The sequence below is a fragment of the Rattus rattus genome, chromosome 6 (assembly GCF_011064425.1).
Source record: "Rattus rattus isolate New Zealand chromosome 6, Rrattus_CSIRO_v1, whole genome shotgun sequence".
NCBI classification, from domain to species: domain Eukaryota; kingdom Metazoa; phylum Chordata; class Mammalia; order Rodentia; family Muridae; genus Rattus; species Rattus rattus.
In genome coordinates, this window is record NC_046159.1 from 109,675,178 (window position 1) to 109,689,602 (window position 14,425).

General features: G+C 43.8%; 1 protein-coding gene across 2 annotated transcripts in view; it reads right to left on the reverse strand.

Moving 5' to 3' along the window:
• The window catches only part of Ahcyl2 (adenosylhomocysteinase like 2), a 145,921-nt gene that overhangs the window by 27,394 nt on the left and 104,102 nt on the right, over window positions 1-14,425 (reverse strand). For both annotated transcript variants that reach the window (XM_032906822.1, XM_032906823.1), the window contains 4 exons: window positions 13,376-13,519; window positions 12,777-12,877; window positions 5,285-5,387; window positions 2,859-2,953 (listed from right to left, as the gene is read on the reverse strand). In XM_032906822.1, the coding sequence (XP_032762713.1) occupies window positions 2,859-2,953; window positions 5,285-5,387; window positions 12,777-12,877; window positions 13,376-13,519 (443 nt within the window). The remainder of the gene's footprint in view (window positions 1-2,858; window positions 2,954-5,284; window positions 5,388-12,776; window positions 12,878-13,375; window positions 13,520-14,425) is intronic.

The following is a 14,425-nucleotide window of genomic DNA, read 5'->3' on the forward strand; positions in this document are numbered from 1 at the left end:
TGTATCCTAACTCCTAATTACCAATGTACAGGTACTTATGTCCATATAGTTATGAAAAGTAACTTAAAGCCTGAGTAACTACAATACCAAATAGAAGAGTCATCATACTCCTAAGAGAAGAGTAGGGAGAAAGGCCACCTCTGAGTCTCTCAGTCAGAGACCTTACATTATCTACATTATTAAGCCACATCACAACATGATTATCTTGTGGGTAATCAGCTCAGGAGGCCATCAAGACTCTCGTTCTTGAATATACTGCAGATCTTCAGCAACTCAATTCTAGCTGCTGATTTTAGTCCTTTAAATAAATTCAGCTAAGGTTTAGTTTAAATAAAAGGATAGATAATTAGTCGTCTTCTTAGAACAATGGCTTTTAAACCTGAAGTTGTTTCTCCTTTACTTCTCCCAAAGCACAAGCACTCTCCCACTCCGTCTCAGCAGCACTGAGGTTTTGCCTAGCTCAACCTCGCACTCTGTAGAAGCCAAATTAAAAATAGCCAGGGAGCCGTGCAGCATGTAGGTGTAGAAGCATCCTCTGGACAGCTCATCCCCATTCCAAGCTGGGATTACGGATGAATACAATGCTGTGCCCACTGGAGCTTCCATCAGCAGTGGAAGGTTTCTGAACTATAAGTCATAAGGCAGCGGCGCGTCAGCCCTCAGGACTGTTCCAAATTATTACATGTGTCCTGGACGTCGCCGCAGAACTCCATCACCCTTTGCTGGCATGCAGCTTCTTTAAACTTCCAGGATAGCAACACTAAAGTATCAAAAACGCCATCCTGAATCTCAGGGCACACAAAACACCCAACCTCAGTCTATCATCTGGTCTTGCTTCTGCTCCTACTACTAATATAGTTTGCTTGACTCAATCAAATCTTGATTGAGGGTAGAGACCAAGGCAGACTCTCATTGGAACTCAGCCTTGCTACACACCTACAAATAGAACCCCTAAGAACCAACGTTCCCAAGAAACCCAAAAGAGGGGCCAGGGACACAGATCAAGGGTAGAGACAGTGTTTTGATCCCCACTGTCCTCCCCAGCCCTTCTTGCCACCTTATCTTTGGAGACAGTGTCCTAACCTGGAGCTTACTATTTGGGCTCGACTGGCTCACACGGAAACCCAAGGCTCTCCCTGTTTCTTAATCCTCCATGCTGTGCTAATGAGTGCTTGCTCCACACCTGGCTTTTAGGTGACTGCAGGGATCCTAACAGCTCCTTATGTTTGGGCAGCAAGCCTTTACCCATGAACCATCTCTCCCACCTGACCTGTGACTCTTGATCCTCCTGCTGAGATTGATTATGGGCATGCAGTACTACACCTGGCTTACACAGTGCTGGCGATAAAACCCAGGACTTCACTCAGTCCAGGCAAATACTCTACCAACTGAGCTATATCCCAGCGCCTACTATCCCCTTTAAACAAAGGTATCTGGCATGGGCAAGGAGTTCTATTTATAGCATTTATTTAAAGACTGCAGTCTATAAGCTCCCTGTGTTGTCTGTCCTATTGCAGAAAGTTCTTGACCTCAGATAATCTTCTTCTTTCTGAAGTTATAACCTAAGGAAAGGTAAGGGGCTCTCCTGATGAGTCCTATCTTGTGAGGCAACAACTATTTTGATTCTTGTACTGGCTTCACTAACTTTCCCAGCAGCTGTGTTGGCTTCATAGACTGTAAAGGCTCTCTGGGTACAATGTCACAGCCTATGTTCATGACTATAAAATTATCTTTATACCCAAGAGACACGCACCCTGCCTCCTATCATCCTCATTATCTGTCAGTCACACTCCCTCTTTGTCACCCAAAACTGCTGGAATGAACTGACTCATTTTACTGCCACCACCATCCCTCCCTCCTCAAGCTGGCACTTGGCGCCACGTGACCTGGGCCGCAGGCGTCAGCAGAAGCTGCTTCTCTGCTGGGCACCAGAGTGACACCTATTTTATGGCCAACAGCAGCAAGGAATCATTTTTTCCCCTTCTTTGTTTCTTTCTTTCTTAGCTGATTCTCTAATCTGCAGAAATGTTGGTGAAGCAGGAAATATATCATGTTGTGCCTTTTTCTTTCTCTATGAATATAATTGTGCTTTTAGTATTTAAAAATAAAAATTTAAGATATCTCTCTCCCTCTCCCTCCATCCACCCCAAGGGCATCAAGCATGGTAAACTAGGGCTCTCCCACTGAGCTATAGGCCAGTCCTGCGTTTATTATTTTTAATTCTATTTAGCTAGGGACTAAACCTAGGGCTTTATGCGTGTCACGCAAAAGTTCTACCACTGAGCTACATCTACGGCCTCTCAGACTGGATCTTTTCAATAATGAAGCAAAAATAAAGTAAAAATGAAGAACCCTAAACTTTCTTTTACAAAATAAAGAGAAGAAAATTGCACTTGGAAGTGTTCCAAGCGCACGGAGAACTCAGTGTGTAGATTCTAGACTCCTAAGTGCCTCGGATCCGGAAGTCATCAGTGCTTTCTATGTCTGTTTGTTGGTGATTATCGTGACTGTTACAGGAACAACTGAACAGGGGACAGCAAGGCATCACTCTGCATTTTAGCCAACCATGTGTAACTCCTGGGTAGCATTTTAATGTCACTGATAAATGCAAAAGCTTCCTGGCTGGCCTCAATTCACGACCTGCCTGTCTCGGCTTCCGAAATGTGGGTACAATGCACTCAGCCACACTGAGCTAAGACTCTCTGCAGTTAATAACACGCTCCGTGTCTAGAGGTTTCCTAAGCAGACTCCCTGAGCTTTGCTGGACACCCGGGTACATGGGACAGAAATGTACCCTGACCAGTCTTTCCCACCATCGGCCCTCTCCTCATGAACTGCATTCACAGAATCTGACCCACCATGTTTGGCTGCCAGCCTTCCACATTCACGCATCTGTCAATGCACCACCAAAAGTCATCTTCTGACTCTCCTTTCCAGGCAAAGACGGGAAACCCTAAAAATAATCAAAAGAACAAAGGAAAAGTATTGAATGTTACAAAATCCAACCCAAGGAGGCGCTGATTTCGGCCAATTCCACACTTTTTCATTTTGCTCCATTCTTTGGATTAACGTTTCACTGGTTAATACTGCCTGCCTTCAGTCCCTTTATTTTCCTGTAGTGGCTACTCTGCTCTTCTTGGCTCAAAGGACAAGCAGGAAGAATGTAAGAATTGCTAAACACAGGACTATTGGAAGGAAAAGAAGAAACCAGAAATCCATTCTTGGGCCATTCAGGCTGGCAGTCTCACCATCTCTCAAACCCGCTTATTTTCTTCTGTCAGGAACTCCACATGCCTCACTGGGAAACTCTCTGCTCTTACCTTTTCCCCATCAGAGCCTAGTCAGGTGTCATGTCTACTGGGCACGCTGCTTAACTTAGCTGGGTGAGAACCAACTGAATCTGAAGTTTCTAACCCATCGGTTTAGACTTATGTATTACTGAACATAGGTTTATCTATTTTCTGGTGTTGGGGATGAAACTGGATTTACAGCATATACCAGTAAGCCAGTGCTCTACCAGTAAACTTCATCCCTAGTCCCAGTCACTCATTCATTCCTTATTTATTCACGTAGGTAATTTTTGGGACAACATCTCACCATGGAGTCCAGGCCAGCCTCAAACCTCAGCCCTTCTGAGGGCTGTGATGGCAGGTGTAAGCCATGGTTGGGATGGCAGGTGTGAGCCACGGCTGTGATTGCAGGTGTGAGCCATGGTTGGGATGGCAGGTGTGAGCCATGACTGTGATTGCAGGTGTGAGCCATGGTTGGGATTGCACGTGTGAGACCTGGCTGGATTGCAGATGTGAGCCATGGTTGGGATGGCAGGTGTGAGCCATGGCTGTGATTGCAGGTGTGAGACCTGGCTGTGATTGCAGGTGTGAGACCTGGCTGTGATTGCAGGTATGAGCCATAGTTGGGATTGCAGGTGTGAGACCTGGCTGTGATTGCAGGTGTGAGCCATGGCTGTGATTGCAGGTGTGAGTCATGGCTGGATTGCAGATATGAGCCATGGCTAGGATTGCAGGTGTGAGCCAGGGCTGTGATTGCAGGTGTGAGCCAGGGCTGTGATTGCAGGTGTGAGCCATGGCTGTGATTGCAGGTGTGAGACCTGGCTGTGATTGCAGGTGTGAGCCAGGGCTGTGATTGCAGGTGTGAGACCTGGCTGTGATTGCAGGTGTGATCCCCTTTTTGAAAATTTTTATTTTGAGACAAAATTTACTAAGTTTCCCAAGCAAGTCCTGAAGTATGATCCTTTGGCCTTAACCTTCCTTGTAGCAGGGATAATAAGACTATGTCACCAGGTCTGGTCTGGAATATGGGTTTTTAAGCAGCTACGGCATTTTATCAAAACCAGTCTTTTTGTTATCATTTATGTAAGTATGTTATCTTCTCTACCACAATGTAACATTGTGAAAGAAAAGATATTTCTAATTATCTCTTAGAGTCAATAGTCATTTGGTAGGAAAAAAAGACAAATGAATGTCTACTTATAATTCATTGGATATATACTTAATATTTTTATAATTTTCTATCATATATTAGGAGTAAAATTTTATAATTTTTATAATTCAAGAACTAATGAAATGTCAAGAGTGCTAGCAACATGTCAGAGATGTGTGTTCTGTAGGCTTTTCCTGTTATCTCCCAAGAGCTCAGAAGTAGTTTTGGTACCAAACTGTATATTACACAGAGGGAAAAGAAAAAGCTGACAAAATCCAAATTTGTTTTTCTTTTGTCCTTCAAGCATTAGTGGACACTGTAGTCAATTTCTCTGCCAGGCCAAGTCCTTTTTGCTGTGGAACTAGACAAACTAAACATTAGAGCAGGGCAAGCCATTTACTGGAAAACCTGCAGGGACACAACCTACGGCTCAGAGGTTATAGATCACCGAGTGGAGAGTGGTGCTCACTGTGGGTCGCTCAGTGAGTCCAAGCAGTGTGACTGCCAGAACATGAGACACAGGCAGACATTTGCCAACTGTAAAAACCAATTAACTAAATCGTGTCTGACTAAAGAAACCCTCAAAGAGAACAAATCAACAGGATCCATTTCTTCAAAGGCAGCTAGCGGCCTTACGGTCAGTCTTCCTTAAAGCTTTACATTGAAACACTGGAACTTCTTTTTTTTTTTTTTTGTTCTTTTTTTTTTTCGGAGCTGGGGACCGAACCCAGGGCCTTGCGCTTCCTAGGCAAGCGCTCTACCACTGAGCTAAATCCCCAACCCCAACACTGGAACTTCTTGAAGACTTATCTCAGATAGAGACAGAACAAAGCCCTGCTCTTACCACTTTCTGCGAGAGCAGCAGCCACTTCATTGAGAGTGGAGTAGATGTTGCAGGCAGCCCATCGGCACTGTGCCCCCAGAGCACCCAGAGTCTCCATAAGTACCTGTGTGGAGATGGGGAGACAACCAAGGCTGCATCAGACAGCTGCTCAAAACTTAGTTTATCTTCTGTTAAGACGGGATGTCATGTAGCTGGGCGCTCTTGCTCCCCCTCCTTCCATTCTCAAGTGTTGTGATTACAGGCATGTGCACGCACCACGCCTGGCTACGTTTATATCTTTAACATTACAATATATCAAGAATAAACTAGGCCAAGTTTCTCAAGTTGTATTTTATAGAACATCTTTAGTATTTTCAACACAGGCAGAGGAGCAGGCTCCAGTAAGATTCTATACTTTTCCCCAGTAAGATTTAATTAAGAATTTCAGAGAAAAAAATTTTTTTTATCAAAATACAGACATACAGTTTTTGGTTCTGTTTCAGATACATAAAACAAGATAGTTTCAACGTGAAAAGACTACACAGAGTTGAAGATGCAGAGTGTCTGCCTCATACACAGGAAGCCCTTGGTGATTCCCAGCACCTAATCAAACCAGGCATAGTGCATTGCACAGACCTGGAATCCAGCACTGGATTAAGTGGAGGGAACATAACCAGATGTTCAAGGTCGTCCATGAAAGTTTGAGGTCAATTTGGAGTATGAGATCCCAATGTAACTGGGATTGTTTCATTTTTGGCAAAGCATGGAAGGAAATCATAGTTGCATATACAAGGGTAAGAAAAATTATCTAAAATTTAAATTAAAGGCTAAATGTAGAACGAAAATGTGTAATTTGGAATTTTGTGTTGCTCCAACTAGACACAAGCTTTCATACTCACAGGCAAGGTCCTTTCCAGGAGTACCTGCCCAGGACTCACAAGAAAAGCTGGGAGTCAGGGGGCTGATTCCAATACACTAGTCTCTTTCACAGGAAGCAAAAACCTTAAGTAACAGATGTTTAGCAATCATGTCTGTGATGAGAGCCATGCAAAGACTCTTCATGGGGCGAAAGGAAAGCAACACTGGGAGATCTGAAGGGACCGTTCTGAGGCCCAGGGTGAGTCACTCACTATTTTAATACTAAAGATTGATTACTTCTCTCTTTCTCTATAAAAGACAAGAAAATATCTTCTGCCAGACCTACCAACTAAAAGAAAAAAAAAAAAAAAAACAAAAAAAACCCAAAAACCTGGCTGCTATAGAAAGCCATAGGGACACCTTGAAAGCCCTCCCCTCACAGAAGCCTTCTTATACTGACTGGATCAGAAGATTCAAGACTCTCACCCTCACCAAGGAGGTTAGCCCTACCACAAAGCAGCAGTCTATGGCCACAGGTAGGGCAGGCCCCTGAGGAGACCCCTGTGTGGCACACTGGTGTTTCAAGGAGCTGAAAGCTGAGGGCGAAGCAGAGAACAGCAGGGCAAGCCCTTCAGTAACCTATAATCAGTCTGAGTAACCCATAATCTTCAGCCCACTGCCAAAGAAACCGGAGCCTGCAGTGCTAAACCCAGCTGAAATTCCAGGCACTTCAGGACTCTGATGGAAATGAAAAACTCACCTCGGCTTTTTAAGACTGAAAACAAAGGCTGGAAGCTCATTTGCCTAGCATGCCTCAAATGCTGGACCTGACCTTTAGTAAGTTAGGTGTGGTGGCACATGCCTGCAATCCCAGCACGCAAGAGGGAAAAGAACTAGAAGTTCAAGGTCATCCTTAGCTACTTGCTGAGTTCAAATTCAAGGGCAGCTTGGTTTAAGTGAGGCTGTCTTAAAAAGCAAAACAAATAAAAAACTACCATTAATAACAAATGTTTATGTTAATAAAAGATAACAATAGTCATAAACAGGAAAGTTAACAGAAATAAATAAAAACTATAAAAACAAGTCAAATACAATGCCAGAAACAAACAAACAAACAAACACAACACAATGAAAAACCATATAAGGTTCTGAGAACCCCAACAGTCTTTCCGGACTGGGTATTTTCAAGGACAGAGTCAGTCAACTTAAAGATAGCAAAATAGAAATTACAAACTAAAACACAAAAAGAAGAGTAGGAAAAACAGACAAAATAAACAAACAGAATAGACCACCCAAGATGAATGGGATATCACCAGATTATCTGACACATGTCACTGAAGTTCCCAAAAGCAAAGATGGAGAGAACAGGGCAAAGCAAATCCATTTGGAGTTAGTGAACAGTCATTTTCCAAAATTAATGAAAGAGGATCCAGGAACAATAGCTGAGTAGTGCCAAGATCCACTGAAAGTAGCCCTGTGAGTTCCTTTAAAAGTGTCTCATTCCAAGGCGTGTGTGAGGAAGAGAACATAAGAGTAGATCATCATGTACCAGAAGCAAGGAAATACTCAAGGAACGAAAAGGAAGGGCCAAAGACAAAGACGAAGGCTGGGGCATGACCCATCAGTAAAGGGCTTGCCTTGCAAGCATGAGGACCTGAGTTTGATCTCCAGAATCTTCATGTAAAACAAAATTAAAAAGGAAAAAAAAAGGCTAACAACAGCAGATTGCTGAAGCCCATTGACAGGCTATCCTTGCCTGCTTGGAGAGCACCAGGCTAGCCAAGAGACTGTTTCAAAAACCAAAGTGGATGACTATTAGGGAAACTGACACCTGATGTTCTCTGACCTCCATACCTGTGTACACACAGACACAGACACACAGACAAACCCAGAGGGATAGTTTATTAGGTAAAGCACGAGAATCTGAGTGTGGATGCCCAGCAGGCATGTAAAAGCTGGCACGGAGGAGTGTGTGGTAACCCCAATGGTGTGTGCCTGTAGTCCAGCACTGGGAGGTGTTGGAGGCAGGGGCCCTGAGGCTTGCTGGCCAGACAGACAGCTATTCTAGTAAACCAGTGAGCTTTAGGTTCTGTTGGGGTCCACCTTAAAAAATAAGAAGGAATGTGACTGAGGAAGACGACTCCACATGCACATGTGCACATATATAGAATGTACACATATACAGAGCCCCGCCCAACACGTGCACAGAGAGGGGGTAAGGAGAGAGAGGAGGAGGTAGGGAGGGGGAGAGAGAGATTTAAACAATTTTTAAAAGTAAAAATTTTTTACTTTTGGCCACATTTGGGACTTCTTTTGGCTAAAATAAGCATCAAAATATTGAAATCAACAGATTATAACATTAAATAAGACCAGAAAGCAGTGAGTTGGACATGGGAAAATGCTGAAGGAATGCCAGGTAACTCCAGCACAACTTTTGACTGTAATGAGACCGAGAACTTCCATTCACGCTTGTGCTGTGGTGTATACTTATAGTCTTGTTCTCTGGAGGCAGGGTAAGGATAACCTGGGATACATAGATACTTCCAGGCTAATCCAGGTTATATATATGGTGAGACCATCTGAAAAATTAAAGACAAGGTACCAGCAAGACGGCTCAGAGGTAAATTCCTTCACTGTAACCTGAAGAGGGAGTTGGATACCTGAAACTGAAGCTGGAGTTACAGGCCACTGTGAGTCAGCCCTCCCACATGGGCGCTGAGAAACAAACTCTGGTCTTCTGCAAGAGTAGCGAGCGAGCACTCAACTGCTGAGCCATGGCTCTCCAGGTCTGCGGCTTTAATTTTATTATAATTTGGTAGCAACAGCAATGAAGTTAGGTTAGAAGACCTAAGACACAATTAAGTACATACTAGAGGGGATATTGGAGACCCCTCCTCCTCCTCTCCTTGTTTGTTTGGGGTGGGAGGCTGGGTCTCATTTAGCCCAATAGCCCAGGTGGGTCACAAGCTAGTTCACTACATGGCGGAGGTTAGCCTTGAACTTGTTTGCATTCTTCCTTCCAGCTGTCCTAGAGCTGGGGTCTCAGGAGTGCACCACCATGCTGGGTTTGATGGTGCTGAGGCTCAAACCTTTGTGGTGCCAGGCATGCACCATTAACTAAGCTACGTCTCCAGCCTTCAGTCTTTATATAGCTATATTATATAGCAGTAATATTAGAATCGTATATAATTAACACCAACATAATTAGAAAAATTACAGATTAAGGGTTGGGGATTTAGCTCAGTGGTAGAGCGCTTGCCTAGGAAGCACAAGGCCCTGGTTCGGTCCCCAGCTCCGGAAAAAAAAAAAAAAAAAGAAAGAAAAATTACAGATTAAAGACAAAAGGAAAAATATACTCCTATAAGGATAAAGAAAAAAATTTAGGGTAGAAATAATAAAATGATATTAAATTGGTAGATTAGTAGTAATTCATTCATTCAGGAAAATAGAGAGGGAGGCCCAAAGGGTACTAGATATAATTTAGCAACATGAGTCGGTAAGTAGAGGACTTCCTATTTTAAGTTACCACACTGAATTCTCATGTGAGAGGCCTAGGAAAGGTTTTAAATGTGTTTTGTTTCAATTCATTAGCTCAATTCATGTAGCTCCAAAAAGAAATTGCTTTTTAATTTATTGTATTAATTTTAGGAACTCAGGGTATCCTTTTCCTCAGAGACATTTAACTCAGCAGCCTCAGAGGGAATTCAGATGCTGTCTGTTTCTATGGACTCTCTGTCTGCCCTTCATTAACAATGTGACCATGTGTGTGCTGAAGGACAGGCAGTTTCTTTCAAGTTGACTGATGTGCTGGGGACAAAGCTCAGTGACAGGAATGTCTGTCCAGTCTCTATTAGGCCCTGGGTTCAATCTCCAGCACTGAAAAACAAACAATTAAACTAACTAACCAACTGACAGACTAATTGACTAACTAACTGACTGACTGACTGACGGACTGACCGACTGACTGACTGACTGACTTGGTGTGGCACAGGTCTGAAATCCCAGCACTCAGGAAAGAGGCAGGAAGACCAGGTGTCTGACCAATACCAACCTTATCTGCTACATAGCAAGTTCAGTGTTAGCTTGAGACCCTGCTAACGTGAGACTTTATCTGAGAACAAAACAAAAGGCTGGAGATGTGGCTCAGTGGGTAAGTGCTTCTTGTGTAAGCATGGAGACCTGACCTCTGACCACCAACACCCATGTAAAAGCTGGGTGCCATGGAGTGCTTCTGCAAGCCTAGTGATGGGGGAACAGAGACAGCTGTCTCTGGAGTTTTCTGGCCAGTCTATCTAGCCAGTCAGTAAGCTGCAGGTTCTGTGAGAAACCCTTCTCAAAAATTAAGATGATAATGACAGAAGAAGATCCCCACTGCTGGCCTCTACAAACACACACACACACACACACACACACACACACACACACACACACACACACACAGAGAGGGGGGGGGAGAGAGAGGGGGGGAGAGAGAGAGAGCACGCAGAACAAAGACATGGAGAGAGCAAATGCACACTAGTCACTAGCTAGCCATTAACACAGTGACATACACCACCCACAATTCTAGCATCTGGGAGATAGAGACAGTAGATCATGAGTTCAAGACCAGCCTCAGCTACCCAGCAGGTTTGAGGCCCACTTGGGCTACATGAGACCCTGTCTTATTAGAAAGAGAGAAGGAGAAAGGGGATGACTTAAATCTTAAAAGTCCCATAAAAAGCACTAGAACATTTTCAACACATCAATTTTCCTATGGATCTCAATGTATTTGGAACTCAAAACCTACTACGTTTTGGATGATAACTCAAAAGAGGGGATGTAGAGTGCTGTAGGACCACTTAGTTTACCACAGTGATTGTGGGGTTGCTGTTATTATTAGTGAGAAGGGCCAGGGATCTGTGATACTGAAGGTTAGGATAGCCACTTACAACAAAATCCTTGCTGATCTGGTATAAACTTCATCTGTCCTGGTGAAAGTCCATGTAGGTGAAAACCCTAACTTACAATTATTTGGCCTTGAGACTAACTCCACCTTTAGTAGTGAGAGAGTATTCATACAGTTTCAGTAACCGTCCTAAGAAAGCAGCAACCGTATCACTGAAGAGAGGATGCTGACTTCACTGCGGCTGCTGAGGAGTTGGAAAGAGTTGCTTTTTCTTTCACAAACTCAATGAATGTTGTTCTAATCTTTGGACATAGCGCCAGACATGGTGGTGCATGCCTGTAACTCCAGCACTCGGGAGACAGAAGGATTAAACATTCAAAGCTAGCTTCAGCTACGATAGCAAGTTAGAGGCCAGTACAGGCTACATGAGATACTGCCTCAAACGAACGAACAAACAAATTAACTAACTAGCAAAAATCAGAGATGGCTCAACAGTTGAGAGCAGAGTGGTTCTCAGCACCCATAGTCTATAATCTCATTTCTAGAGTGTGCAGTGCTCTCTCTGGCCTCTGTAGGCACTACAGCACATGGAACACCTACATACTCACAAGCAAAACACCCACTCACATAAATATTAGTTAGAACAGATATCAGACTATTCTATTATAGTGTTACTTAAGCATTTATATGTTGAAATATATTTTTATTGTAAATTACTTTTTTATTTCTCCCTATTGTAGTTCCAATTTTATATTAAGAGATTTTAAATTTCATATAATATACAGATTATGGTGTATCTAAGTTCTACTTCAGAATAATTCAGGGGCACTGAAATTACCCTGCTTATAAATAGGAGATAACTCTACCGAGTGTAGGAATCTCTGGTCTAAGGCAATCATGGGGATTCTAGCCCCTTCTTAGAACTAGTACAGCAGGGGCATGTAATGGGTCCTGCTCAGGGTGACATGTTGGACTATCCTTCAAGACCTCAGCAAAGGTTTCCTTGCTCTTGGCAGAGCGGAGGAAACAGTCCTTTCTTTCCACAGTGTTCTCAGTGACTAAGTAGCTATAAGCACCTTTAGGTCAGCCTGTATGAAATAGACACACTGTGGAGAAAGCTCCAAGAAGAAAATCACAAAGAGGTAAAACAGAACTCCCCCACTGCAGGCCACCCACGGCTTGCCCTGCAGATGGACTTCTGTCCACATAATGCAGTAAGCTCCTGTAGTTGAGGTCAGGTTGAATCTGCTTTCTCTTACTTGCTGCTGGAGCCAGCTCTGTATGCTCCCATGCATACAGCCTGAGAGAGGACACTGGGCAGGAGATGGGGAAGAAGTAGGAGACAGGTGGAAGCATTCACGTGCTCACTAGCATACTCAGGCTCAGCTCAGTCTGTGCCTTCCCGGCTCTACAGCCCTGACACATTAGTCAAGCATTCTGGGCCTCGGTTTCCTTGACTACAAAATGGAAAAAGGAATACTTGCCTACATAGCACTGTGGGGATTAATAGATAATGCTGTGACCCTGGTGCCGGCAGTTGCACGCATTCAACAACTGGCAATTATTAACTGTTATTGAGAGGAAAGGGGAGGCAGGAGCGGTGCTCAGTAGTTACGAGCACTAACTGCTCTTCCAGGGGTCCTGAGTTCAAATCCCAGCAACCATCTGTAATGAGATCTGATGCCCTCTTCTGGTGTGTCTGAAGACAGCTACAGTGTACTTATATATAATAAATAAATCTTTTTTAAAAAAAAGAGGAAAAGGACTCACAGCCGTCTGAGCAGTGATGTGCGTACAACCCACGATTTTGGCTCCAGCCAAAGGCTTTTCTCCTTGGGCTCTCTTCCTTAAAGCCATCAAGGCAGGCATCTCTGAAAAGGCCCAACACAAATACAGAATATCAAACAGAGGGAATAAGAGATGAAAGAAAAACCATAAAAACCACTCATTTACATTCCCTTGGCCAGCTTCTGTTGTTAGGTGGTGTTCCTGAATGTTCTCTGGAGGTCTTCAGAGACAAATGCTCCCCAGTTTTGTCTTCTATATGCCAATTCTGATCCAGGGGTTTCCTCCAGAACTATCGGACTTCACTCCCTCCCCAAAGTGTTTCCTGAGCTCGGATTCTTTGAAGTGCTCTTCAAGAGGTAGACATGCAGACTCACACCTAAAATCCCAGCACTTGGGAGGCTGAGACAAGAGAGTTGTCTCGAGTGCAAGGTCAGCCTAGGTTCCAGAATGACGCTTATCTCAGATAGATTAATAAACAAAAGTGTGGTTTAGTGTTACACTGAAATTTGACAAGCCAGATGACCCAGGAGTATTAACATGACAAAATGACACAGGCAGGTAAAAGGCATTTATTTCTTTACCTTGCTCAGCAATTTCAATCTCTCTGCGTCCAAACTCTGCTTGTTTGATGTTCTTGACACAGAAGTCGCTACTCCCCTTAGAGTTCTTTTGCTGCTTGTCCCTGGGGGATGTCTCATCGTCAGAGCTATCTGTGTATGAGGCAGCTGGAAACAAACGATAAAGTCAGTCAGGAAAAGACTGGCTTCTTTCACAAAAGCAAACCAGTGGGGTGTCACTAGCTGCTAGCATTACCCAAATTAACACCTCTAGGAAGCTCCTTAATGGAGTTGTACTGCTCATCACCTATGCAAGGTACTCTCCACAATCCAAAAAGGGCAAGCCAGAGACCTGCGAGAGGCTTTCTCTCTGTGTAGCACTCATTAGGAATCTAGTACTAACTTTTCCTTTTGAACACAGAGAGGTATAACACTTGAACATGTAGAGAGGAGAGTTGAGCCCACGAAAGCCACAGTTCCTAGGCCAGCCAGTTATTAACCCTCCCCACCACCCCCTCTCTGCCTGCTGCTTAAATGCCTGAAGTTATTTGCTTGTAGTACACTAACTGAACAGATAAAACCTAAAAACGAGGAACTCATGGGAAAGTAAGAACTACACAAAAGGAGTTTGTCTCACTTAACATAGCTGTGCTTCTTAGGACTGGCTCTGATGAGACAGAACTATTCTTGCAGACCCAGTTAGACCCAATTAGACCCCGACAATGAACTATTCAATATGTCATCCTCCTTACTGGCCTCCGTAAGAGGGGGTCCTTGGTGTTTCAGATTCCCAAAGAAGCAAAATGCCCTCTGTTGGAACATTCAATGCTCTGGTGAGTAATCAACAGCAGTGAATCCTAGAGCAGTGGCTCCCTCCCTTCCTGAGGCTGCAGCCCTTTAACACAGTTCCTCACGCTGTGGAGAACCCCAGCCATAACATTATTCCATTGCTACTTCATAATTGTAATTCTGAAACTGTTATGAATTATAATGTAAATATCTGATCTTTCCAATGGTCTTAAGTGAGTCCTGTGAAAGAGTAGGTTAAGCCCCAAAGGGGTCTCAACCCACAGG